Below are 27,749 nucleotides of genomic sequence, written 5' to 3' on the forward strand. Positions count from 1 at the left end.
TTTTTTCCCTGATTTTGTGTCCATGTTCTAATGGTAGATTACCCTGGATGGCCATGACATCCGTTCCCTGAATATCCAGTGGCTGCGCTCACAGATCGGCGTTGTTGAGCAGGAGCCAGTGCTCTTTGCCACCACAATTGCAGAGAACATTCGCTACGGCCGGGACGAGGCTACCATGGAGGACATCATCCAAGCAGCCAAGCAGGCCAATGCTTACAATTTCATCATGGACTTACCACAGGTATGCTATGCCTTGGAAAGTGTTTGGCAGAATTTGGTAAGAAAAAAGAATCTTTTTGTCCTTTTGTCCCTCCTAGCCTGCAGCAATGTGTGCTCAAGTGGAAGGACATAAGATTAATTCAGATAGGAGGAAACCGCCTTTCCTTTGATCACAGTCATTTACATCTTATGCCATGTATGCCATGAAGTTACAAAAGCAAACAACCCCCCCCCCACCTCCCCCACCCCAAAATACAACCCTGAAAAGAATTAATTCCTCAGGAATCATTTACACAACATTCAATATTATGGGAATAATCATAGCATGGTTTAAAAATTTGTATTTTTCATGTTTTGGAGATCTGTTTCTATTCAGGCCAAAAGCAATGTGGAGCTCAGCCTCTCACTAGCCAGCATTTGTTACTTCACCTGTCTGTACTGATGCTCACAACCTCACCTCCTTGTACGAGCTCTGTAAACCAGCTGGAGGCTCCTTTTTCTCCAGTTTCTTCCCTAATGATGACAGGGCTTCAATCATTCATCCTTACAAAGCCCAAATTGTGAAGTATGGAGCTCTCTACTTTTCTAGAATGTTATTTTGTCAAGTAGCTTCTGAAATGACATGTTACAACAGTGAATGTTTGACATTATTCAAGTACCCTTAGCTAATATTAGTACATTCTCTTTATCCTCCATCTATGCATTTCAAGGCTTCCAGGAAACTATTTACTGAAAGGCTGTTCAAAGGCCCCTATTTATTTCATGGAAATGGAAGAATAAAAAAGCTTTAGCTCTAAGTGAATATAATGATCCTGTCTCTCAATATGCCAGGTTTTGTGTGTTAATTCTCTACCTGAACCCAATGCTGCCAGAGTATGGTATCCGTGAATCACAGACAGTGTTCATGAGTCACAGGTCATCAGCAGACAAGGCCAGGAAAAGTTTGCTTGTCTGTCATCTGATGGAGAGTGGGTGGGTGATTCCTCTCCATTTCAGTTTCTGCTGATATAGCTGTTTCAAGCTGAACCAGAACATCTCACCTTTTTAAGTGCATACTTTTGGTATGGGGTTGAAAACCTGATTCAGGCAAAATGATCTTGTACATTATCAGGAAAGTTATTTCACCTGTTGCTCTTTGAATCTGCTGCACTAACAATGTTTTTGTTTCAAGTCTACTCCAAGGACAAATCTGAGACATTTTCCCACCACCTTCACCAATCTTAACAGGCTTTTTGCTTGTCTCTTTAACTTTTTTTCTTCACACAGAAATTTGACACTCATGTTGGAGAGGGTGGAAGCCAGATGAGTGGAGGTCAAAAACAGAGGATAGCTATTGCTCGAGCTTTGGTGCGAAACCCCAAAATCCTGCTCCTGGATATGGCTACGTCAGCACTGGATAATGAAAGTGAAGCAATTGTCCAAGAAGCGCTTCATAAGGTTTGCTATAGTATAGCAAAAATCAGACTCGAAAGGGCAGAAATTATTTATAATGCGCTCTGCAGAGGGTGCTCCTGGATTGTAACAAATCAGTCAAAAGCATTTCTTAATAACTGTTTTATAAGTACAAGTAGAAACTTAGTATTATGGACTGAGAATAATTTTTACTTACCTTGGGACATCAACAGAAACCTATAGCTCCCTTTGCCCAGAAACAGATGCTTCTCTGCGGGCTGTGGATGGAGCTAAAGTTAAAGTGGGCTGAAACCACTAGAAGGACGCCAGTTATTTTGACGAGCCTTTAGATTGCAGAGCTCATTGGCAGCATTTCAGGCTGCTCTGCTGGGAGTGGCGCTGTTGTTGTCTCCCCCAGGCTCGGCTCGGCCGCACGGCGATCTCCATCGCTCACCGCCTGTCAACCATCAAAGCTGCCGACGTCATCGTCGGCTTTGAGCACGGCAGGGCTGTAGAGAGAGGAACTCACGAGGAACTCTTGCAGAGGAAAGGGGTTTATTTCATGTTGGTGACCTTACAAAGCAAAGGAGACACAGCACCTAACAGAGAAGAAACACAAAGTAAGCATTTGTTTTCTTGTATAAAATCCCACAGAATGCAGAGTTGGTTTTTTTGTTTGTTTGGTTGGGGTTTTTTGGTTTTTTTTTTTACCTTTTGTGAGGGCTAATAGCTGCTTTTTTTTTTTTCTTCTCCTTTTATGGCTGATTTTTATAATTCATAGAATTAATACACTGATAGCCCTGGCCAAAGTGGTTTTGCTGCATACGCACTGAAAGACCTTCCTAATATAAGTCTGCCCTGAAACATTAGTTCTGACCTGAAATATCCATCATTTTATAACTTCACTGAGTGCCAAAAGTCCTGTTCTGCTGCATTTGGGATTCAGGCACATTACAGACTATGCTGAAATCATCCTATGTATTTTGCTAGAGGCAGATTTGAATTAAAGCTTCTGGAAATTGAGGTTCAATAGAATGATCCGTTATATTTTTGTGAAGCATGCATTGGATATTATTATCTTGAAATAAGAGAGCAATTGCAGAGTTAAAATAGGTAAAAATGCTTTAGCAGTCACATCTGAAGTGAGACGGTCCTTGGGCTAATATTCAGTTAACTTCATTATGTCAAATACAAATATAAAACTTGTGAAACATGTAGGTTGAGTAGCAAGGTTATAATACACCCCTTTCCTTATAAAAAGTATTCCATTTATGACTTGGAGGCTATGCACTTTTTTGCAGAACCACAGTGTATTTAGGTTGTATTCAATTTTGGCACTAAGTTCAGAGCTCTCTATACTGTATTTTGCAGCAGCAGAGAATAATGTGGTTGAGCCAAATCTTGAGAATGTTCAGTCATTCAGCAGGGGAAGCTATCAGGCCAGTTTGCGGTGAGTCTTAAAAATGGTTGTAAATCTCAATGTTTCCAGACTACTCTCAATGTTTCTACTTCATCCCATTATTCCAAAATCCTAATAAATAACTTTTCTGTGTGCTATGTAAAAGAGGGTTGAAGGGCTGCGAGCATTTTACTGAGATAGAGTTCTCTTGCAAAGAGATAGCTTGAGTAATAATGTTACTGATTGAAATCCATGGATAAATAGCAAGGCTCTTAATTTTGGTCCTTTCTGTCCGTAGTACCTTGTCTCCAATTTTGATCTACTCTGTTAATGTTCTGGGTTTGATATTACTAATATACAGCCTTAGTTGTAATATCTGATGCACTTTTTGTCCAGTTGTTTGAAAAATAACTTGCTGTGCAATTACTGGAGAAATCAATGCAATCCACAAGCACATTTTTATTATGGCTTCTACTTGATGAAAGTTAAAGCATTTTACAGCCAGGCTTTTTGTAGCTAGACACTTACTATTTCTTCCAGGCCAGCCTATGTCAGGCATGTGCAAATGAATACATCTCCTACATTGCAGAGTTATGTTTGGTCAGAGAGAGAGGTACTTTGTTTCAGCTTCCTGTTTTGCTGGACTGAATTACTGGTAGTGGTGATTTGACTTGGTGTCTTAATAACTTGTGCAAATGTACTAGGACACACCCCTGTTTTACTTAACAAATACACAGTACATGGTCCATCTAAGACAATGTCTGAGTGATGTGAGTGGAATATGATTTTGAAAAGTATTTGTCCCAGTTGGTGAGAGATTTTCTTCCCGAGAAGTTGAGAGAACATTTTCAAGAAAGAAAAAGTCTGTGGGATTCCTAAGAATTGCTTCAGTGCATTCTGATTTAATTGACATGAAAACTGCACCTGCTTTGCAAGCAGTTGTTTTTACTAAGCTATACAGAGCAGGCCATTTCTGTTCTCTTTGCAGAGCTTCACTCCGGCAGCGCTCAAGATCCCAGCTCTCTAACGTGGTCCCTGACCCTCCACTGTCTATTGGAGGAGACCATGCAGAGTCTAACTATCTTGCCCCTTCTTATGGAGAAGATGATGGAAAAGCAAAAAAGGTCAGGTCCAATAGTTTGTTATGAAATTTTCAACTGAATAGGTTATATTACTCATTAATGATCACCTGTGCCTATGTGATTTTACCTTAAGAGTTCTTGGCAGGTACATCTTGGCTTGATCCTTTTCTCTCCTTAAACAAAACCACAGCTTCAATTCTTATCTCTGTGTAAACCCTAGGCTGCATTTTGATGGCTGTTTTGATTATTGGTCCATATAAAATTTCTAACAGAGAAATTTTGCTATTTGCTCTCTACCTGTTGGTAAATATGGTGTAGATTTAGTTGAAAAACATACATTCCTAAAAATTGAATTAAAGGACAAAAAGCAAAATGCTCAGTGGGTGAAATGTAATTAATGGGCCCTCAGTGATATAAATGGCACTGCTTCTTGTTCAGTGAAGAATAAATTCACTTTCATCTAAAAATCATCTGGAGACTTGAGCAGAGAGACACCCTCACTGCAACCTAAGCCAAAATCCTTTCACTTCAGTATCCTCATGCAATCAACTGGCATGGAAAATAAAGGCCAGCATGCCTTAAAATGACACAGAATATGTAGGAATTTGCACTGTGGGTTTCCAAAGTGCCTCTGAAGCTCCCTGCATCAATCTGCATGGCCGCAGTTGTTCAGTACAGAGAACAGCAGATAGAAGTTACCCTTCTTGCTATTGCCAAGCCTATTCTGTGGATAAATAGAGGGCTTGAGTGCTATCACTCTGACACCAGCTCAGAAAAAAGAGAAAATACAAAATGTTTCCACCCACTCCTCCCTGCATATTTCCAAAAGATAGGTCTTCACAGTGTCTTTTTTGTCTGGCTGTTTCCAGTCATATGAATTGAGGGAGATGAGTAGGGCTGAGCACACAAAGTTACAAAAATTCTGTACAAATCAAACTGAAGGATAAGTTATAATTTGATGATGAATATTCCCTTTCTGGGCATAATTATGGGAATTCAGCATATAGTCTGAGGATGTTTCACAGAAGGGAGGCATAATTACCATGTAAAAAGCCTGAATCCAGCTATCACTCTGAAATCTCTCTTGTTTTAATGATATCACATACCTGTTAATTTGATGCAGTCTGATCAGTGTGGTCACTCACAATACTTTAAAATAGTATTTAAGAGATTGAATGAGTGACAGATAAAGCTGCTTGTGAGGAGGGAATTTAAGTTTTGGCACTGGGTATTTCATCACACCTTGTCTAGAAACAGCTGAAAAAGGGAATAGCCTGAGTTTCAGTGGCAGAAAATCTCAAACTGGTTGTAAATAATCTCTGCAGCTGGAACAATTAGAGCTGCAAAAGATCTGAATCTCTCTCTTTTCCCCCAGGCATGATAAAGTTTGTTGTTTATTTAAGTGTTTTTTAAACTTGACTTATTAGGTCCACAAAAGAGGTCCAGACAGCATCCTCCTGTCCATTTGCCCCTCCTGTCCAAAGCTAGAGCAGCTGTTTGGTCCACTAGTTTAACAAACTAGGCTTACTATTTTATCTCACTGTCAAAGGGAGAGAATCACTGATGGAATGCATTCACTTCAGAAATCCAACCTGTTTTTTTTAGGAATCTGTTGTGGAGGAAGATGCCAAGCCTGTACCATTTACCAGAATTTTGAAATACAATGCCTCTGAATGGCCATACCTGGTGCTTGGATCTCTGGCAGCAGCTGTGAATGGAGCCGTCAATCCACTCTATGCTTTGTTATTCAGTCAGATTCTTGGGGTATGTTATGGGAACATTTTAAAGTGTATTTTAGCTCTGCAACAGAGGAGAGTGAATATATGATGCTCAACTTGACATGTTTTGGCAAATCTTTAGATCTCATAATGAAAATGGGGTTAACCTTCTTGCCTATAAACAATTATTCAGTAGATATTTATATCACTGTCATCAAACTATCATTAGAGCTCTTTGAAGGAGCAAGCTTATCAGCATTTGTCATGTGTTCTTCATTATCTCTTTTGTTCATTTTCCAGGAACTGTTGGGAATGGGTTTCTATACTTGCATACAGTTTATTTTAGATGAGACAAAAAATACCTCACATGCAGGTACAGTGGAGAGAGACACATGCAAAGGTCATTCTCTGCAGAATTTTCTTATACAGACTTGGAAAGCCTTTGAGAAAGCTTTGGATCATATCTAAAAAATACTTCACTTTTTTGTTTACATATTTCAGGCACATTTTTGCTGCCTGCTCTCTGCAGAATGCCTAGGGAGAGGTAGGTAATTGTACCTGGGTCCACAGCCACCAGCAACAAGTAGGCCTGCATCAATAGCTTTGGAAGCAGGAAGTAGGAATATGCTTTAAACTTTAACATTCACTAAAAGATACAACATTATCAAAATCCGCTACCACCACCTCTCTTGAAACATGTCAAGTTCAATGAGTGTTTATTTCTTCAAAAACTTGTGGTGATAGACAAAAGGGTGCATCCCCTTTTGTGTAAAAGCTTTCTGGGGAAATGCTTTTCTGGGGAAAGGCTTCAGGCAGCCTCCACTTCCCCAAGCTGGTGGGGAAGTGGAGGCTGCCTGAAGATATTCAGTACTGCTCTGACTGGTGCCTAGGAAAGTGTCCTGAATTTTCAAGAATTAGGCTAGAGAAATCCCATCTGTTCAAGCTGTATCTTATTAAGTAAACAACACGTTCACTGGGAACAAAATGGGAATGCCACGGGTTTTTTGTGGTTTTGCTACCCATCTGATGTGCTTCTCACTCACTTGCCGAGGTCATGGTAGGTACACATGAGTGCAAAAATATATGCCCTAAAAGGTAGACAGATGTTGGAGGTCAAAAACCTTACAGGCAGGAAAAAGCAAATGAATGAATGAATGACCCAGCATTTGAGCTCCTGATAGAAAAGGATTCTAAGAGTAGTGCCAAAAATCTGTCAAAAAAAAAAAGATTGACCTTTTGATGTTTGGTTTTTTGGGAGTATTGTTTTGGCTTAGACATTTCTCACTGGGAAGTTGCTTAGAACTTTGAATCACATTTACTTGCAGTTTTGCATTTAAGCAAGATCCCGTGAGCAGGAGAAAAAAGGATGTTCCAGGCCCTGTTGATCCACTTAATATTTCTGCCCAAAATCCTTGGCCTGTAGGCATAGGTGTGCCACCTCCAAACACTTTTTAAGTGTCCAGACCTCATGTCAAGGACTCTGGCTTTCACTAGACAGCAGATGAGACACTGCTATACACATTCCACTGTGAATCTTTGATTCCTTTGGAGAGGAGTTTTCTAGACCTTGGGAGGTCTGGGGCTAATGATGCTAAATACCTTCACTGCCAAGGATTAATTCCTTCTTTTGAAGGCCTCAGTCGATCAAAGGAGAGAGGCTGCAAAAAAAGCAAGCCATAATGAACATGAGGGATAATATCTGTGATATCCAATATCTGTGTTTTATTATTGTGTTTTATTATTCATAAATATAAAATATTTCTGCCTGGTGCCAAAGCAGTCAGGTAGATGGAATATACATCTGCTTTCAGATCTGCCCAAATATCTGCAATGTTGTTGTGTCAGACATGTGGGCTTGTACTCTGGGACAAATATGCTGGGGAAGTGAGGGTAAAATCCCCACAGCTATGAAGTGAAAGGATAAATTTAGCTAAGTCTGCCCTCAAAGTTTTCAGAAATAAGTCCCAAAAAGTCAATGAAGAACTAGATAATACTGTGTATGTACCTTTTGAACAATGTTTTCAGTAGTTTCTTTTACTGATGCTTTGGTTCTTCCTGTGGAATTGTCTCAGAATATGGATCCTTTCCAGTGAAACTCAACTGAAAGGTGTGCTCTTACTCCTATTGGGCATGGAGTCCCATGGCTCCAGATGAAAGACAGTCCACACTAAAACTGCTGAGACTTATATGATCTGAAAATGGACACCTCAGCAACAAATCTTTCTTTTTAATACTGCTGATATTGTCCATGCTGCATGCTGCCATGTTATTTTTTTAATAAAGAGCACAGATTAAAAACATAAGTAACCATGTTAGGATAGCTGCAGAATGGGATGGTTTGATTTTACAGGACAGATTTTACTGTTGTTTTGTTGCTATGCTGTTTATTACATTGCTATTTTCTTGTTATCATTATTTACAGTGGGGGGTGAGTGGTTAATTATAACCAGGGATAGGCCACAAATAGGAGTAGTGAGTGCAGACACCAAGCATACTGAACTCGTTGGTTAACAGGAGTAAAATCCATTATGTTTTAATCCAGGCTCACCTTAGGAAAAATAAAGAATCTGACCTTTGCAGGGGGTGAGGGAGAGCTCTGTGTTCTGGCTTTGGTTGCAGGATGGGTTTCTGCACTTGGCAATCAAGTACATATGTCACACAGAGCAAAACTGACATTTCTATTAATTTTTTTTTTCAAAGACCTTCTCCATTCTTGATGAAGAAAACCAAAAAAACCAGATCAATGGTGTCTGTGTGCTCTTTGTCTTAGTCGGAGTTCTCTCATTTTTCACACAGTTTCTCCAGGTAATAGTCCAATTTAGCAATACATATTTTTGGTTTTGCTCCCTTTCTTGGTGTGTGTCTCTCTCTGCACAGTCTGTTTTTATTCTCATGTACCCCAGGGATACACCTTTGCCAAGTCTGGTGAGCTGCTTACAAGACGGTTAAGGAAAATTGGTTTCCAGGCCATGCTCGGGCAAGACATTGGTTGGTTTGATGACCGGAAGAACAGCCCTGGGGCTTTGACTACCAGGCTTGCAACAGATGCCTCACAGGTCCAAGGGGTAAGACCTGGCACCTTATTTTTTTTATGTTTTCCTGTAGACACTGACTGAAGGCTTATTTTGGCATGTGGTTCACAGAAATTAGCTGCCATGCAACCAGCCAGATCAGCGTAGGTCAGGTCTTAGTAAGCCAATTCAGCTATTTCTATTAATAGACTGCCACTTTGGAACCAATACTAGTATATGGTATACCCTAAAAGTACAAAAAAAGAACACAAAAATCAATAAAATACCAACCAACAATGAATGGAAGGAACACCCAGTGCAGAAGTTTGATTTTCTTTTTTTTCTGGAGATGAATTAGCTTTTTGTCACAATGTTAAAGGGTTTATTTTAAAAACATCTCAAAATAGTACGTTATTGACAGTCGTTAATAACCATGTTTTCCAGTTTTCAGCATGGTATTGTGCATTTTGTGGCAATTTTGATTTAAACTGACAACCCACTTGAAAAACCAATCTGCAGTAGTGGCTGTTGCTCCAGTTGGGAATCCTTCATCCTGCAGTTTCAGTGTCTGGGAAAGTGACACACCAGCTGCATGCATTGTGTTCCTTAGTGGCTGAGGGTTAAATCATGCTGAGCTATATATGTTCCCTATCTGAACTGATCCTTAGGTAGAAGTGAGTCAGATGCCATTTTGCGGGGCTGCAGTGCAAGCAATTTTCTAGAAACAAGGAAGGAGACGTAGAGATTTCTTTTGTTGCAAAAATTGTCATGTTTCAGCTTGACTGAAGATTTTAAGTTAGTTTTAAAAAACTTTTAATGGGGGGTTTTAGAGAAGAGGTTTCCAAAAGCCCTGATCAGCAGCAATTTCTACAGAATCAGGGAAACCTGCTGGAAACCTCACAGGGTGTCTTAATAGAAAGAAATAAACTGGTAAAACTCTGACTAAACATTTAATGTCCTAAGGGACATCTTTGTTTGAAGCACAACAGTGAGGCACAGCCATCCAACCCACAGCTTGCAGGAGGTGAGGGAGACCAGAGCTACCTGTGCAGCAGTGCCCTGCACCTTTCACTGCCTAACACAGACCTTGCTGCAGGTCAGAGGAGGAGGAGATGATGAGCATTTTGTGCTGCCAAGTTCGTACTCTGCAAATGAGTCTGACTGAAAAATCATGAAGGATATCAAACGTACATTTTTATTCTAATACATAGCAATATAGTTCCTATTTAGAGTGCTGTTTACTGCTATGAAAGAAAACTAATTTTGAGTAAATAAGTCTATTAGAAAGAATAGCATTGTTGAAGTACATAAGGAGCAGACAAATTCAATAAAGATGATGTCAAAGCTGTATTTAACTTTTTTCCTTAATAAAGGGATAGGCAGAAATACAACTTCGTTTCATCCCTTTTCAGTGAAGTCGCTTACTGATTTTAGCACTGCTCAGGCTTTGTTGTTAATAGCTGAGCTATAAAATGGTCCTGCTGATTATTTAAATCTACATAGATAAATGTAGAAGCTAAACAATGTATTCAGATGAGTTATTCTCCAGGGAACCAAGGCAACAGATTTCAATAATTACATTATCTTTCTCACAAACAGTAGAAACAATCTTCTGAATTCTCAATGGAAAATTTGATGGATCAAAGGAATATTGGACATTTGCAGTCCTGCTCTTCATCCAAATAACTGGAAACAGTATATCCAGACTGGCTGAACTCCAGTGCAGTCTAGCTGTTAGTGTCTTATGTTATTTTAATTTACAGTTTTCTAAAGTTTTATCGGAAGATTTGTTTAAATTGTTTTTGAAGTACATATCAATGATGTCTGTTTCTTTTCTTCAAAGGCAACTGGATCGCAGATAGGAATGATTGTCAACTCCTTTACGAACATTGGGGTGGCCATGGTCATTGCCTTCTACTTCAGCTGGAAACTGAGTTTGGTAATAATGTGCTTCCTGCCATTTTTGGCTTTATCTGGAGCTGTGCAGGCTAAAATGCTGACAGGATTTGCCTCGCAGGACAAGAAAGCACTGGAAGCTACTGGACGGGTAATGCTGTTTAAAGACTAATTTATATTCACAGTCACATGTAGATGAAAAATCAGTCCTTAGGGATCATCAGTAATTCAAATGTCATGAAACTGGCAATGGTTTGTGAATAAGTTGCAATATTTCAGCTTGTTAAACCATTGAAACAGCATTGGGAACTCCCTAACTGCAAAAGCACTTGCTGCATGGAATGTGATTGACCTTGCAAAAGTTCTTGGACTGAAGTGGCAGACACAGATCTCTCAGCAGTCTGGTTCACCTTTGTTGGGTTTTATTTAAACTCCCATTTGCTGATGGCCAGTGATTAAGCTGTCCTCAGAAAGCAGTGATAGCTGTTCACCTAGAAATGCTTGCACCTGAGAATCTGGCACTGAACCACGAATCAGTCTGTGGATTTTAAAAAGGACAGTTGTTCCTTTGGTGGGTCGTAGCAGCTTAAGAATTAAGCTCTTAGCCCTTTCCATCTTAAGAATTAGGACCTGACCAATTGCCCACACCCAGAATAATTAATTATTTACAAAAGTCTTAAATAAAAATACTTCTTGACAAGGAGAGAAACTTCACTAATCAGTCAAGGCAAACAGCTCTTACATAGAACAACCCAGAGGCTATGATGAAGTCATATTTTAAGCAATGCTTCAGCAGTTTTGGTGACAATTGATTGTTTCTGGTGTTATTTTCTAATTTATTTGCCAGCACTGCATCCAAATGCAAAAAACACTGAATTCTTCCAAAGCAATTGCTCATGAGCCATGCTAAACATGGAAAACGTCTGCACAATCCAATTCACAATACCTATTATCTGCTCCTTCACATTGAGTGATAATGCAAGAGTTTGACTCTCAATTTTGGCCAGAAAAAAAACAAACCTTGAAACTGGATTTCTGATTGTCTACATTCAGATCTTTTCCTACATGCTGAAAACATTCATAAACTATAATACCACACTTGCCTCCCAAAGGAATGTGTTACATTATGAATCTACTATCAAAGTCCGAGCAAACAACAGCATTTTAATACAATTTCTTAGTAAAATTACTTGAGATTAAAAGGGTGAAATTAGGACCAAACAAGCTATCAATTTACTTCTGTAGGTGAAATTGTGGTACTCTTTTGTTGGGATATAAACCCAAATTCTGACTGGCAATAAATTATAATATGAAGCCTACAACTAATACAAGTCCCACACAAGTTTCTGTGGTGATTACCTCATAATTTCCTGTGTTGCATTTTCATATGTGCATAGGCAAGCATTTGCTTACTCTTTGCCTATGTACAAGGTAAAAATCTTGGAAATTTTGTCACTGAAGATTCATATGTTCTATCTCATCAGCCTTTTGGACATCAGCAGGAGGGAGGGTGAGCAGGTGAGGAAACTTATTAAATTCAAGTGGATTCAATTTATGAAATGGAAGTTGAGGATGCTATTCCTTTTAACTCTTTCTTTGACTATTGCTAAAAGTAACAGAAAACAATTGAAATAAACATATTTAATTAATAAATCCATGCAACCAAAGTAGTTCCTAAAACAATTTTTCCTTTTGTGGGTGTCACATTTATTCACATTATGTAAAATAAGTCACAAGCGAGAGCACGTGCCTGATTCCCTAAAAGTGCTTACAGTAACAGCTCCAGTGGAGCAGGCAGAGCATTGCTCTCGAGGAAATCAATAGGAAATTGCTTGTAGGAAAAGTTCTCTTTAGGCTGTATGATGTTTGGGCCAGTCTGTATCATGTCTGAATGAATTTACATATTGCATCAGTGTCCTGAGTTCATAAAAGAATTATGCACTTGTGAGACCAGACTCTACATTTCCAAGTAAAAATTAGGAGCTTTTACCCATTTTTTTTCCCCTCTTCCAGATTGCCAGTGAAGCTCTCTCTAACATCAGAACAGTAGCTGGGATAGGAAAAGAGAAGATGTTTATTGAGAATTTTGAGAAGCACCTGGATATGCCCTACAAAGCTGCAATCAAAAAAGCACACGTGTACGGAGTCTGCTTTGGCTTTGCCCAGAGCATTGTGTTCATTGCTAACTCTGTCTCTTACCGCTACGGGGGATTTCTCGTTGACGCTGAAGGGCTCCATTACAGCTTTGTGTTCAGGTGAGAGCCTGCTCAGAGCCACAAAGAGGTCTCTGAAAGTTCTGGACTCGGTGTGGTGTTCAGTTTCCTGATGGCTTCCCAAGAATGACCATTTCCCCCTTCTCCACAGGGTGATCTCTGCAATTGTCACCAGTGGAACTGCGCTGGGAAGAGCTTCTTCCTACACCCCAAACTATGCCAAAGCCAAAACATCTGCTGCACGCTTTTTTCAACTGGTTGATCGGCATCCTAAAATAAGTGTTTACAGTGAAAAAGGGGAAAAATGGGTAAGAATGGAGATGTGTAATTTGTGATGTCAGTCAGCTCACTACAGGCATGGATTTTGCACTAGTGATTTAAGAGTCAATGAGGATCAATGCTTTACAAGAAGGTTATGCTGATTGTAAAAGTTTTGTTTGTCTTTGCTGTTTTTGAAGCAAGCTCTGTACTAGACATAGAGTAGTATAAAGTCAGCCATTAGGAATTTGTCAGTGTAAAACTACTGTAAATTGGAATGGAACTGATTTTTATGACTCACAGAACAGCAAGTTCTTATTTCCTGCTTTACAGTTCATGGCAAATCTTACTATTGCTGATTATGATGGAGGTTTTTCCATTTACATCAAACTGGTGGCGGGTGTTCATAAGGAGGCAAAGACTTGTTGAGTCAGACAAAATGAAAATGCTCAGTTTCTGGTGAATTGGAAAGTCAGACCCAGAAAATTGAAATGATTTATTTTATACACAGTGTCTATATTAAAATGAAAAACGTGCCCATTGGCAAGGCAATGCCATTTCCAATTTATGCCTCTGACCAGTGCCATGCAGGGAAGAATAAGCAGAGAAACAGTGTTATCACTAATTGCTTCACCCCTACGACAGCTACTCCAGTATGGTTTTCTCCCTTTTCCTGAGATAATTTCATAAGTACAAATGTCAAATTTTAAGCAAAAGATGCAAGAATGGATCTGAGGAAGAGTTGTCTTGTACTTTACAATTCAGGGTTGAGCTCAAGCTCACTGTAACATCTTTCTCATTTTTCTTTTCACCAGGATGATTTCAAGGGAAGCATTGAATTTCTTAACTGTAAATTCACATACCCTTCTCGGCCTGATATTCAGGTCCTGAAAGGACTCTCTATATCTGTTAAACCTGGACAGACTTTGGCATTTGTTGGAAGTAGTGGCTGTGGTAAGAGCACCAGTGTGCAACTTCTGGAGCGTTTCTATGACCCTGAGAAAGGAAGTGTGGTAAGCAAAGAAAATGTGGTTTTTGTCCTCTGGTTTTCAGCAGTGCTCCAAGGGCCTTCTGCCTGTGTCCTACTGTGCAGCCTAGCAGTGGTTGCTCATAATGTGCAGTTTGAGGTTTCCTCTCCTTCTCAAAAGGACACATGTGGACTGTTTCGACAGTTCCCAAGTATTATCTCAGACATATTCAGAAAAGATAAGAGAACAACCTGCCTCAGGTGCAGTCTTATGCATTAGGTAGGCTGTAGGCATTTGTCTTGGTAGCTTCTGTATGAAACATACAAATGTGTGCTGTGAATTGTGAGAGCACAAGCAAAATCAAGTCTGAATGGAGCAACAAAGAGCCTGGAACTTGCCTAGATTTAACTTCCAGTTATTCAATTACTGATACCTTAGAAAGCTTTTTTATGTTTTCCTAATGTAAATATTTACCTATCTAGATTGATTTATCTTTCTCTGGAAAAAATCTGTGTGGTGATCACTATGTCAGGAGGACAATAAAGCATGTGCCTAAGTTTAAGCAATTAAATAGTTCACTAGGACTTCTGTTGAGCAAGGTCTAGTGTATTTTGTGGTATGGATCAAAGCCACATCACAAAATACACATCATGCACAAAGGAATCAGAGACAAGCAATTCAACCACTTTAAATCAGCTGTGTTTGTGTTTTAATGATATGGTTAAATCACTTATTTTGCTATAAACTATTTGGGTGTTGCAAGCTGCTGTTTTGTAATGATGCTTCAAGTTTTATTCCATTTCCTCATAGTTAATAGATGGACATGACTCTAAGAACGTAAATGTGCAGTTTCTTAGATCAAAAATCGGAATAGTGTCACAGGAGCCTGTGCTATTTGACTGCAGCATTGCTGATAATATCAAATACGGCAGTAACACAAAAGAAGCAACAATGGAAAAAGTCATAGAAGCAGCCCAGAAGGCTCAACTGCATGATTTTGTCATGTCTCTGCCTAACGTAAGTACCTGTGAGGCCTTGGCTGCTCAGTGTTCATTGCAGGAGTTGCTCTGAAACCAGTTGAAGTTGCTACATGCATGCACTTTTTATGTCCTTTTACAGCTGTGACAGTAGGAGCAAGAGGGTGCTGTGACCTTTTGTTGTGTTCCTTAGAGTTGGGTGTGAGTTATTACTGAATTCTTAGACAGTAGGCACATACATAAATCCTGTTCCCAGCTGTGGGAGATTTGCCTTGTGAGTAGGACGTGATGCTTGGACAAAAAATATTTGAAGCTGGTTGCTTATGTACACTTGAGCAGTATTTAAATGCACTGAAATAATATAAATATAAAAAGAACATATAGGGAATGGATACAATTTAGGGACCCAAACAAAGCACTTTTCTAGAAAGCCTTTAAATCACTTTCAGCCTCTTCTCCCAAATCTAAGGCAGGGAGAATTATTTTTGCCTCAGACAAATCAGCCAACATTTTGCTATCACATTTTCCTTCCAGGCTCATCATTGTGCTGCCTGGGCCTCAGGGCCATGTGCAGACAAAGAACAGCTTGGAAACCTCACCCCAAACATGTTTGCTGCTGTACATTATTTCTGAATTCCCAGGTTCTGCAAGTGGTCAGCAGTGGTCGACTTTCTTGCCTCTCTCCTGCTCTTGCTTTAGCTGTCCACTGGTGTGTTAAATTACACCTGAATAAAATAATCTCTTTGTGTATTTTTCAGAAATATGAAACTAATGTTGGGGCTCAGGGATCCCAGCTGTCTCGTGGGCAAAAGCAACGCATTGCCATAGCAAGGGCCATCATACGAGACCCTAAAATTTTATTACTGGATGAAGCTACATCTGCCTTAGACACAGAAAGTGAAAAGGTAAATGCGCAGTGATGATATCAATAAGGAAAAGTTAATGGCCTACAACATACATAGCTGGTCCATACCACCTTTTCTGTTCTATAGATATGGCAGCATACTCTGCTGCATGACTGCACATTATTCCAAATTGCGAATTCAGCACTTTCACCTTTAATGATCTTTCTGAGAAGTGCCTGCACTTCAGGTACAGCTGTAAGAAAAAGCAGCAAGCCCCAGGTGCTCTTAAACTTCTGAAAAGAGAGGCAGCACTTCTTCAGAAATGTCTGAATTGCCTGGATTTCAAAGCATTCAGTTGACATTTAGCATGGCAGCAGAGTAAAGACCTTCCTTTATTTCCACCTCTATGTTTAGCTGTCTCTTGTTTGTAATACTGGTAAACAGAAGTCATGACCTAGCTAAGCACATCAATATCGGAACCTCTGATTTAGTCCCACTGTCCCTTTTACAAGTGTTGCACAATATGGCTAATAAATCTGAAACAACTGGGTTCCTCCAGCTCTGAGCCCTGTTGTATTTGCACATTTTTATTCAGACACTTTGTCTGTTGCCTTTAGACTGTGCAGGCAGCGCTGGATAAAGCCAGAGAAGGGCGCACCTGCATCATCATCGCCCACCGCTTGTCCACCATCCAGAACGCTGACATCATTGCTGTGATGTCCCAAGGACTCATCATTGAAAGGGGCACTCATAATGAACTGATGGCCATGGAAGGAGCCTACTGGAAACTTGTTACTACTGGAGCCCCAATTAGCTGAATTACTGTGATTCTCAATTTGAAAGATTTCTGTAAGCAAATACTTTGTGGTAGGTATGTGTATGTTGGTGCTCCATTGTGCTACAGAGGGAGTGCTCTACAATACAGTGAGATCTGTGGAACCCTTAATGTATGTAGCTGTCTGCATCAGGCACACTTGGCCAGCACATGCAAGGCACTAAGCACAGGCTGATGCATTTAGGAAGTATCTTAGCCCACTGATAAGGGAAAAAAACCCTGAAACTGGGAAAGATCTTTCCTGGTGATTTGGGGAGTTGCCACTACCTGCAGTCAGACTGCACAGTCCTTTGATGCCTCACCTAGCAATCAAGGAAGACTCTGGTGTTCAGGAAACTGTCCTTTCTCTAGGTAAGCTGAATGAGTGAAAACAACCCTTCAAATGATGCTGTACATCTGAAGGGACCCAATCTGTGCTAACGTTTGGCCTGCAGACGATTTCAGCAGAGGCCTTTCCGGTGCATGCAGAAGCCCCACTCTTTCACCCACTGTACCACACACATCAGCTGTGCTGTTGGGGGAGGCTGGGCTTCCCTTGTGTGCACCTGCAGCACTGACACAGCTGTGCCCCTTCAACAAACCACTCAGTACTTACAAAGAAGGCAGCTCCACAAAAGTAAGGAAAGCAACCAAGGTAAGGAACAGAAGCTGGTGAGGATCATTTCCGAGTCCACCACTCTCCAGCTAATACTCATCATTCTAATCAGCTATCAAAAAGATTTTTGAATAGGAATAAATGCCTTGGTTAAATTAATGTAAAATTCTATGGTTAATAATCAGTTATTTAAACCACTTCTACTGAAATGGTGATGGATATGTTCTTTTTTCAGAAGGTAATACAATCATGAGTGCAGGTGGGAAAAATAGGCATAATTAGTTCTTTGTATTAAATACAGTTGATAACAGAGCAACAATATATTCATAAATTACAAAGGTCAGGAAGGAGCTTCTTTTGGTAGAAACCTGTATCTGTCACAGTTTATTGTAGCATCTACTGCAAGTTTCACTGAAATATGTTATTGGTTATTGTATGCAGCAGAACAGGCCTGTTTCCTTTAGTGACTAGGATCTTGGAGAAAAGCAGATAGAAAGAAAGTTTCAATATTTAAATATTGATTTTAAACAACAGAGTATTAACTGGAGGTCATTCTCCATGTCCTAAAATCTGCATCTGGGCTGGGTAGGGGGTGGGTAGGCAATTTCTACTCACTTTATAAGAAGTCACACCACTTCTTATAAAACACTGCAACAGTAGCAGTACTGTAAATAGAGCTGTAAGGGTAAAAATGTTATTAGGATACATCCCTTAATTTCAGGTAGCAAAACCCAATTTCAACTTTTATACAACTCCATTAACAGAATCACTTTCATATAGCCTACTGAAATCACACAACCAGCACTGAAATGGCAATTTCTCTATGGAAGTCTGTATTTTAAACCTTAACTGAAAAGTAAAAGAAAAAGCTGCATTATTTGCTTTAATCTTTTTAACCTTTTTACATTTCAGAGCAATAAGTACTTTGATGGCTCAGGAAACTATTGACAGAGTGACTATCAATAACCTGCAGACATATGTATATGGTATTTAATTAATATTATTTAAGGACACAGAAAAATAATAACTCTTCATTAAAAATTACAATGACTATGTAAACTTACTTAATAATTCTTTTTCCTAAAGGGCAATACCTTTGTGACCCAAATTAAACCAATAAATTGTATTTTTTTACTGGCTCTTGTGCTCTAGCATTTCTTCTCTTACCCTTCAGCTAAGCACTGAGTATCTGGCAGCAGCCAGCAAGTACCATGTCTATGACAAGGGTTTGCTGTTCAGGACGGAGCTGCAGACAAGGCCAACTCCTGCCTGCACAGGAGCCTGCTGTCTCCCTGCAGGAGCACAGGGCCAGGGCCCAAGCTGGGTGATTGTGTTGCTGCTCTTCAGTGTAACGTTATCCTCTTTCCAGGCAACTGGGAAACAGAGAGCTAAATTTTGGGAAGGGTGCTACTCCAACAAATTCTTTGTCAGCGTTGGGAAACAGAGACTCTCACGTAATTAGAAGCCTCGAAATGTGATCCCTACCCATAACTCCCAGCTTCAAATTGCCACCAAATGCAAATGCTATTGTAAGAACCTTGGACAGCTGTGCATGAAGAATCTCCTACTGCTGGCTAGGAGGAGCCAGGAACAGAACAACAACTCAATCAACCTGCTACTGCTCTATGATGGCTCTGTAGGTCCTCTCACATGGTAGGGAATAACAAAGCACACAGCAACTTGAACACAGCTGAAATTTTTGTCACAGCTGTCTTTGTTCTTCATTGTTTGTGTCTAGTCCCATGAACTTAGTGATTTTGGTTAAGGAGTCGCAATTATAGAAAAGAGTGGTTTCAGGTCAGCTGCTGTGGGAAGAAGTTCAGAGAACCATTAGAGAAGCTATCAGGAGATACACGAGGCAGAATACTCCTCAGACTTAAAAGCAGGTGATTAATTTTCTTAAGTCATGGTAGTCTTACTAGGCTCTTAATTAAGGATGCCTGTTTCAGATTTGCTTCTATAATTTGTATCTTGTTCATTCCCAAAGGCCAACACCAAACTATTTACCTTGTTTACCCAATTAAATAAGATTCTTTCAATTACCTCCTACCTAATTGGAAGTCTAGAAGCAATATAATGTTTACATCCTCTAAGTCTTACTGCTTTCAGATCATATATATGCAGCCCTCATTACTCATACCAGGCATACTAAGGCTATATATATATATATATATATATGTATATATAGACAGAGAGAGAGAGTTTTATGGGATGGTATCAGCAAAGTACTACTTAAAGATTGTGCACTGAAAGGGAATATACAACAATAGATGCCAAATAATGAATAAAATGGAAAGTACCCCTTTAGAAAATCCATTTTATATAGCAAACATATATTCAACATATTAGTTACTTGTGTGCTTAGTTAAACAAAGAATAGAAACTTGAAATGACAGTCTGCAACCATATTTTCATGATTTACACAACTGCTAACAGTGATTCAGGCTTGTGACTGTTGATCTGAGAGAATTAGCAGGGAATTAACTTTGCAATACAGGAGCATGAACAACATTCTTGAGGTCATACACTGAGATAGTTTCATTATTGACACCTTTTTTCATTTGTTGCTCTGTGTAGATGTACAGAAACCAAACATTTTTTACACCATATTTAAGCATTTTCCCTATCAAAGTTGTGATCTGTATAATTCATGACTCATGTGACCCCTTCCAAAAAGTAAAAATGACAAAAACCACACAGTAATGCAAAAATATATTCTACAGAGTCCAATGGAAATAAACTTTTTTTTTCTCATCTGACTTAATCAGAAGCTGGTTTGCTCAGGAAGCTCAATAAATTAAATCTAAAGCCTTGTTTATAACTATGCTGGCCTTTTTCACAGTGCCTGGGTACAGCTGTACAGTAGGTGGTTTGATACTGTCACACCATTATGTAGCAGTATAACACACAGTATCTATAAAAAAAATGAAACATTGAGTATCACTATGTACAGCTGATGCTTGAAGCATTATCTAGCTAGAGATGGACAGAACTAGAAGACCACCATATAGCTAAATAAAGATGGTTGGTTATACTTTAAAACTTCATTATGACCCAGAGTATTGAGCCATTTCTAACCATACTGCAGTGCGCTTGCAATATTTCTAGGAATAAAATCAGCAACTAATATGTCTCAGCTGCTTGAGTGTACTGATTTTGGATGTACTGGTTACTTACCAGGAGCACATCAAAGATGCAGTGGCATCCTCTTGGTTTAAATGAATTAGCAAAACTGCCTTTGCAGGGGGTTTTCAAACAGTTCACATCCATCCCCACATTGCTAACCATTTTGAAACTTTACCTAATTAAGTTTTTTTTCAGTTGTCCTCATTAACGAGTGGACACAGTACGGAACCAAGGCAACTACAGTGAGAGGCATAGCTGCACTCTTGCAAAAAGAGAGAATGTAGAACAAATACTCAGTATGAGTAGGTATCTTAACAAAATTATACAGCTGCAGGGTAGCTAAAGAAGCAGCTATACACAATATGCGGAAACTTATCTTGCAGCTATTTTTACCTTTGCAGCTCGTGATGAACATTTCAGAATTGATTCCAAGACCTAAACCAAAGAGTGCACCTAAATTCCTCACCAGTCCAGCAAATGGAGTTGTGTCAATGTTTATCCAGTCTGGGTTGGCACACCACTTCTTAGCCTTTGGAACAGACCATAGCAAGTCAATATCAAGAAGCTTGAGGGACAGATAAAAGCCAAGGGCAAAGAGGAAAAGAAACAAGTTTGTCTTGATGTACATTCTCAAGCTTGCTGTCTGAATAGCAGGGGTATGCTCAAACACTTCTGCCACAAGAATGCCTGTGGATTAGAAACTCAGTGTTACAAGGAACAACACACTTGTACTTTGAAAAGCATTTTTTACAGTGTCCCTATAGAATTTGACTTTTAAAGACAGAAGAATATATCTATGTAATAAATACCTACATGTGTGTCTATATATATTTATATATATATTTATACACACACATATACATACACAATTTACCCCTTTTGCAGTACATTACAAAACCTTTCCTCCCACTCAAAACTGCCACTTTGGAAAAAAAAACCCAAAAAACCCAAAACCAAGCACTACATGGTTTTGATGAGGCATACCTTAAGGCCTGACTGCATCTCCCAGATGACAACCTATCAAATATTAGATGTAAACTGGAACATTCCTTTTCCAAAAGAGTCCCTCACTCAAAGACTGGCTCCAGCAATGCAGAATTCAACACCAGTTCCCACACAGGCTTTGAGTGTTGAAGGAAAAGACACAGAACACACTTCTCTTGTACTCATTTTATCCTGGTTGTGAAGAGGGAAAGCTGTTAGCCAGGGCTGCCCAGGCTGCACTGCTTTCATGAAAGAGAACATGAGCAGGAAGCCCCTGCTCAAAGCACTGGTCACCCTCCTTAAAATCATATAGATACCAGAGATACTGCTTATAGTTTGCACTCCCTGAGTACCAATTTATAATATGCTTAAGTAACTCTGAAAAATGTATTTTAGCATCTTAAATCACCCAGGGGAGTTTGTCCTGCTATTTACAATTTTTTTCCATTTTGCCCCAGGTCTCTGTGTTTGTCCACATTGCACACATGCTATTTTGCACCTGGACGCCATTTGAAGTGAGCCGAATATCTTCCTCCTGAGAGGAAAGGTCAGAGCCATGGAGGAGCAATTTCCTCTCTGATGTCGTCCACAGTTAAAGATCAGATGCAGGCAGTCCAAAGCAGTCACAGCCAGTCTGGGGCAGTGTGGACACAATACAGTCAGCATCAACTGGCATGTGGACAAGGGCTCACTCCTTCACTGTGAATTACACAGGCACCAGGCACATTCTACCTTACAAATTTTACCTTCGGACTAAAATCAAATTGCTGATTTTCCAGAGAGTGGAGAGCATCACCAGGGCTGCAAGACAAGTCCAACTACTAAAAATCTCTTGTCTTCTCTCATATTTAAAAAAAAATAATTGCATATAGGTTAAAAAGGAAAGAAAAAATAGCAGCATTACCAGCAAATACTCCAAGAACAACTTGATGAGGGAAATGTGTTGCTATAAATACTCTTGAGATGCACACACTGATCTGGATAATCCAAAAAATACTCCAGAGGAATGACCATGTTAGTCTAAGAGGGAAAAGGAAGATGCTTAAAAATTAAAACAAGATATTTCATCTACTTATTTACCCCAAGACCCATCACGTAAGGCTCATGCTTTTACCAGCACACGTTTACTGAGTAGTTTAGAATCAGATGATTAAAACTTGAAGTCAGTACTAAAATATTATCAAAAGCAGTTACAGGAATAGATCTCAGAAGTTTCAGGTCGAAGACACCTCTGTGGTTTAAGTGATGAAAGTCATCAATGGCAGATTAAATTAGGACTAATACTTTAAATATATCTCTCATCATGAAGTCATAACTATATGCAAAACTCAATTATTTCATGACAAAATTCACACAGCGTGAAAACAACCTTGCAGCCTTAGAAAGAACAGCCACCAAAGCAATTGCAGGACTTTCCCATAGAGCTGAGCAACACATTACAGTGAATTTTGTCAGCATTATGTGCACTTGCTTTAAAATGGGTGAAGGATAACCATCAAAGCAGTAAATTTATGTACTAACCAAAAAAATCCAACACATAGTGACAATTATAGAATTAAAAATTTCTAGCACTGAAGATTCAGGACTGATTCATAGATATTGTATGCAATGTCTGTAATTGTATGCAATGTCTGTAAATAAATACCAGACTATATAAACAGATAAATCCTCTTAATATACTTCTTCTTCAGCTGAAGTAGACCATAATAAAGAGTTTTTGCTTTTTTCACAAAATAGACCAAACTGTGAATATTTGTTTAAATTAAGTCCACTAAAAACATAGCATATATTTTAAGAAATATCTGAATATAATGAATTGGAATCATGGAAAGACACTGACCTGTGAAGAGTAACAGCTGATTTATCTTTCCATCTAACTGTGTAGCTAAGTGCTGCTGTGACCATTACGTACCAAACACAGGATGATCCCATGGCATGTCCAGATGGGCTTCCTAGTAAAAACAAAAATGAAATATTCAACTCAAGAATGAAGACTGTGACATCTGTCATACAGAAAATGTCTACTGGTAGTTACTCAGGCACCTAATAATTTAGAAGGAAAATGGCTTACAAAGGCTGAAACTGCTTCTCAAAAGTTAATTTTTTCCATAAGAATTTTTCAGAAGGTTCATCTATAGGGAATCCATTATACTTGTCTGAAATAAAAAAGGTAATAGCTTACTCATTTTATATTGGTGTGAGTTGGAATCTTGATAGGAAATTTTCCCTTGGGATTAAAAAATTTTAAAAAGCACCTAGGGCTGTCTTAGAGCTGTAGCATGGAAGTAAAAATTATGTATGAGGATCACATAAAAAAAAGTTTTGAGTGAGCCTCCCCATAATTAACAGGAGCAACAGAAATTTGGCTCTTTGTAACATTCTAAACTAAAGGGACCAGTAAAACTTTAGATAGCACTTCCAAGCTGCTTTTTATCTGCTTCTGCAATTACCATGGTGTTAACAATTGTGAGCTGTGTCTCATTAGCAATATTACAATGCAGGTAATTAACATTTTGAGTAGTTTTGTAATAATTTTAGAAATTCATCTGAAACACAGAAAAAAATATGTCTTTATGATTTACTTTGATTAATTTTATAAATTTTAAGGTGCTGTAAAATATCAACCAGCAGATTGTCAATGAAACTGGCACATGATATGATGCTCTAATTGCTGTACCCACAGGTACGGTACACAGTAGTCCACCTACAGCAGTCTATAATAGGGAACACTCTCTCATATAGAGAACAACAGTGATTTCTTTTTAGTCCAGGTATGTGTGTAATTTGTTTTAATTTAAAAAGTAAAATCTCAATTTTACTGGAAGCAATATGAAACCACAGAGAAGTTCCTGCAACTGTGAAAATCACAATAAAACAAGGTACAATGACATGATGCAAGGGAAGTGATTCCTAAAATTACTCTGCAATTTCCTTTCTCATGTTCACCAGATTTACATTCAACAAATCAAAATAGGGAAAGAAAAAATTAGATCATTGGAATCTGTAAACCTGGGACCTTAACATCTTGGCTTTCTGTGGAGACAGAGAAGGGACAGGGTTATTTCACTATCAGAAGAAATAATTTGGGCTCAAGAATGTGTTATGAGCCAGCACTATCTAGTAGTGTGCAGAGTAAAAGAATATTTCAGTGAAGTAGCAAAGCAGAAACGTCTAGGCAGGACGAGCACAATGATTTTTAACTCCCTGCATTCATTTTTGCTATTCTGCTTGGCACTACATTTAGAGTCACTCTACCAGTTCTTTTGTTACTTTCCTATCAGATGTGCACTCCTAAACCTCACAATGGAACAAATGTCACTGATGAGGAAACAGTAATGTTGTATGTCAGCAATGGAAAAGCGTCTCTTTGTTGTCATCTAGGAAAATGCCATCTAGGAATAATATTTCTTAGCTTATCTGCAAATTACCTACTCAAAACAGCATAAATTCTACCCTAAGGTTTAGATTCTTAAAGTTTTACAAACATTAGAAAACAAATGGCTGCTGGGTTTTAGTTCAGTTAATTCCAGAAATGCAAACCAAATTCGGGTCCTGAACTGTTTGCCATGCAGTCATATGAACAGTTCCCTCAGCTTTCCCTTTTGCTGAGACATGGAGTTTGGGGTTCAGGCTATCCTAGCAGTATTTGGAGCTGCTTTTCTCATGTCTGTGGCTGCTTCTCTAATCTTTTAACATAAATTGCTATTTTAAAAGTATGTAAGCTTATACAATGATTGTGCGCATGTAACACCTGCACTGACTGTGCCTCCTCTTGTTAATGAGAAACAGGTCAGTGACAAGTCTTAATGGTCCCGTGTAAGTCTGGAGGTGGGAAAAAATGTGGTCATTATAAGTGCAAGGAAGGAATCAGTATGACAGTTGTACCCACTGGACAGAAATAGGAATGACCTTTCAGAAAGACAGTAACAAGAGGAAACGCCTTCTGGTTCAATGAATCAAAATGAAACACACTGACTGTCTCCTGAGCCAGGGCTCGGATCTACACAGCACTGATTGGGCTCAGTTCTCAAGGCTTTTGAGAAGATCTGAAGGCTTCAATACTTTGTGTTAGGTATCAAATGAAGTAACTTAAAAGAGACTGCAGACATAAAGACCAGGCATCATTAAACCCTGCCTCATACAAGGGTTTAAGCTTCTTGCTCACAATTACAATGGGATGTAATGCAGAGTACTGTTAACAAAATACAGCTGTGCAAACTGTTTCAAAGCTTCCAGTGGCATCGACAAGATGCAAAGCATATAATTTCCACAGTTGGTATTTTCTTGCACAACAAATTAAACTAAATTCAGTTAGCTCAATGCAAGTTCATCTTATTGCACATATTAGGGTTGCACAAGTTCATTTAGCTTGATCAGTATTGCATTTGATTTCCACAGAGAAAACAATGAGACATAAAAAGTGAAAATATATTAAAAAGGTACAATTCAAAAATAATTTTTCCCCTTATATTTGTACACATACTCCCACACACACATTCAGTGGCAGTGTCTGGTTCTGGTTCTTTTCCACTTGTGATACATTATGTAATCAATTGCTGAGACTATTGTTATTTGCACTGAATCATCTACTTAGTTTATGGGGTTTGAATATTTGTTGCAACAGCAAACAAGCCCTCAAACTCAACAGCCCTGGGATCTGACTTGGAACCCAATAAACAATGTATTTAACAAGTTTTGTGAAAATTTCTTTCCCATACCCCAGTTCATTCTAGTAGTAGTTATTTTTAAAGCAAGTCCCCGTCCCTTGCATCTTTTAAAGGAAAAGAAGGAAATACTGTTGTCATACAGCAAATACCTACCTATTGTATTTCTTCCTTTTCCTCTACTTGTTTTTGTGTGCTATTTTATGCATGAGCTCTGAGATTTCTGAATCATATAAGACCTTCCTAAGTGCCATTCTCTCCCCCTTGAAGCCGCTATCCCTATCAAATATACCAAGAAAATCTGCAACATTTCTTACCTGGTCCAGTTTCACATGTTATAGGAAACTGTTCAAGGCATGGGCTTGACTGATTAGGATAAATCATTGTTTCTTGCACCCACCAGTAAGGGCGATGGCCGAATAAAATCCTGACCCCAAAAAAAAAAAAAAAAAAAAAAAAAAAGAAGAAATTAAATTAAAATATTTTTACATAAGAAGGCCTCAGCAAAGCATGATAAATAATCTTACAAATAATATGAAGAGCTATATTTGCAAAACTATTCTATAATAGTTCTACAGGTTCTTCTCATCTTATTACAAGGTTGTTTCAAACATATCTTCAATATCTTCATTGTGAATTCCTATTTTATAATTACCAGGGAAAAATCTACTAGTACATTATTCACAGAAAATTTTCTAAACTTGAGGTACATATAATAACTATTATTAAAAATACCAAATTTTTCTTACCATTTAAATATGAGGTTGAACCAGTCACCAATGACAGCCACCCATATCATTTTAGTACCAACCACTTGGTTGAGCTGAAACCAAAGAGGAAAATAAATTGAAAATATATTCCGAGGATCACCAACATGTGACATAAAATTAAGGAAATCCTGGTAAGCCCTGTAGTCCCTCTGTAAATGCTGAATGATAAGCACTCCATTGCTGTGAAGGAGATCCATCTTAATGGATTAAACTATACTTGAAATACAGTAAAGTTCCTTTAATCTTAAGTTTCTAGTGACAGAGAATGAGAATCATGGAGGGGAGCTATTAAAAAGTGAGAGAAGGTGATTGACGTTGCCTTTATATTATATTGGTGTGGTGTACCCAGCCATTCCTGAAACACGTGGCTCCAAATCTCTGGGAAAGCATACGAGTCTGCTAGCACTGGAAAGCTTTTTTGTTTGCAAATTTTAATTGTAGGAAGCTAAGTGAAGTACATGTTAGTACATGCTGAGCAGCAGCAAATTGTGGGGAAAGTTTTGTGGAAACAAAATGTGTGACTCGTGCAATCCTTTGTAGGAGCAGCTGGAACATGTTTGCCTAAACTTTTTCACAGTTCATTTCTCAGCAGGATGGACATCTTACTAATGTGTGTACTTCATTAAGTGTTGCCTGTGCAGAGAATAGAAAGAATACACAAATTACTGATCTTCACAGAACTGTCACTGAAGCTGTACATTTCACTTTGAAACAGAACTTGGCTGTTACTAATACTTTGCACAACGCATTTTTTCAGTCAGGGAAAATGCAACCAGCATCCCTATATCAACCATGCT

General features: G+C 38.8%; 2 protein-coding genes across 6 annotated transcripts in view; one reads left to right on the top strand and one right to left on the bottom strand.

Annotated features, from left to right (window-relative positions):
* The window catches only part of ABCB11 (ATP binding cassette subfamily B member 11), a 36,462-nt gene extending 17,915 nt beyond the window's left edge, over positions 1-18,547 (top strand). The window contains exons 14-29 of one of the 4 annotated variants that reach the window (XM_066553152.1): positions 38-241; positions 1,486-1,656; positions 2,030-2,237; positions 2,787-2,794; positions 3,027-3,061; positions 3,999-4,134; positions 5,698-5,856; positions 8,511-8,615; positions 8,714-8,875; positions 10,665-10,868; positions 12,731-12,972; positions 13,082-13,238; positions 14,004-14,201; positions 14,967-15,173; positions 15,892-16,038; positions 16,596-18,547. In XM_066553152.1, coding sequence (XP_066409249.1) covers positions 38-241; positions 1,486-1,656; positions 2,030-2,237; positions 2,787-2,794; positions 3,027-3,061; positions 3,999-4,134; positions 5,698-5,856; positions 8,511-8,615; positions 8,714-8,875; positions 10,665-10,868; positions 12,731-12,972; positions 13,082-13,238; positions 14,004-14,201; positions 14,967-15,173; positions 15,892-16,038; positions 16,596-16,796 — 2,544 coding nt within the window. In that variant the 3' untranslated portion in view covers positions 16,797-18,547. Of the gene's footprint in view, positions 1-37; positions 242-1,485; positions 1,657-2,029; positions 2,250-2,786; positions 2,795-2,982; positions 3,062-3,998; positions 4,135-5,697; positions 5,857-8,510; positions 8,616-8,713; positions 8,876-10,664; positions 10,869-12,730; positions 12,973-13,081; positions 13,239-14,003; positions 14,202-14,966; positions 15,174-15,891; positions 16,039-16,595 lie in introns of all 4 variants that reach the window. The other 3 variants (XM_066553150.1, XM_066553151.1, XM_066553149.1) reach the window with 3 other exon arrangements.
* Positions 18,548-20,667: 2,120 nt separating this feature from the next.
* On the bottom strand, positions 20,668-27,149 carry G6PC2 (glucose-6-phosphatase catalytic subunit 2). Of its 2 annotated transcripts, none has more exons than XM_066553816.1 (5): positions 26,932-27,149; positions 26,500-26,609; positions 23,359-23,470; positions 22,423-22,538; positions 20,668-21,221 (listed from the first exon to the last, which is right to left on the bottom strand). In XM_066553816.1, the coding sequence occupies exons 1-5, from the start codon at positions 27,147-27,149 to the stop codon at positions 20,710-20,712; spliced, it is 1,068 nt and encodes a 355-aa protein (XP_066409913.1). In that variant the 3' UTR covers positions 20,668-20,709. The 2 variants fall into 2 exon arrangements, with proteins under 2 accessions (XP_066409913.1, XP_066409912.1); XM_066553815.1 differs by having other exon boundaries at positions 23,353-23,470.
* Positions 27,150-27,749: the final 600 nt, after the last annotated feature.

The sequence above is a fragment of the Molothrus aeneus genome, chromosome 7 (assembly GCF_037042795.1).
Source record: "Molothrus aeneus isolate 106 chromosome 7, BPBGC_Maene_1.0, whole genome shotgun sequence".
Taxonomy (NCBI): Eukaryota; Metazoa; Chordata; class Aves; order Passeriformes; family Icteridae; genus Molothrus; species Molothrus aeneus.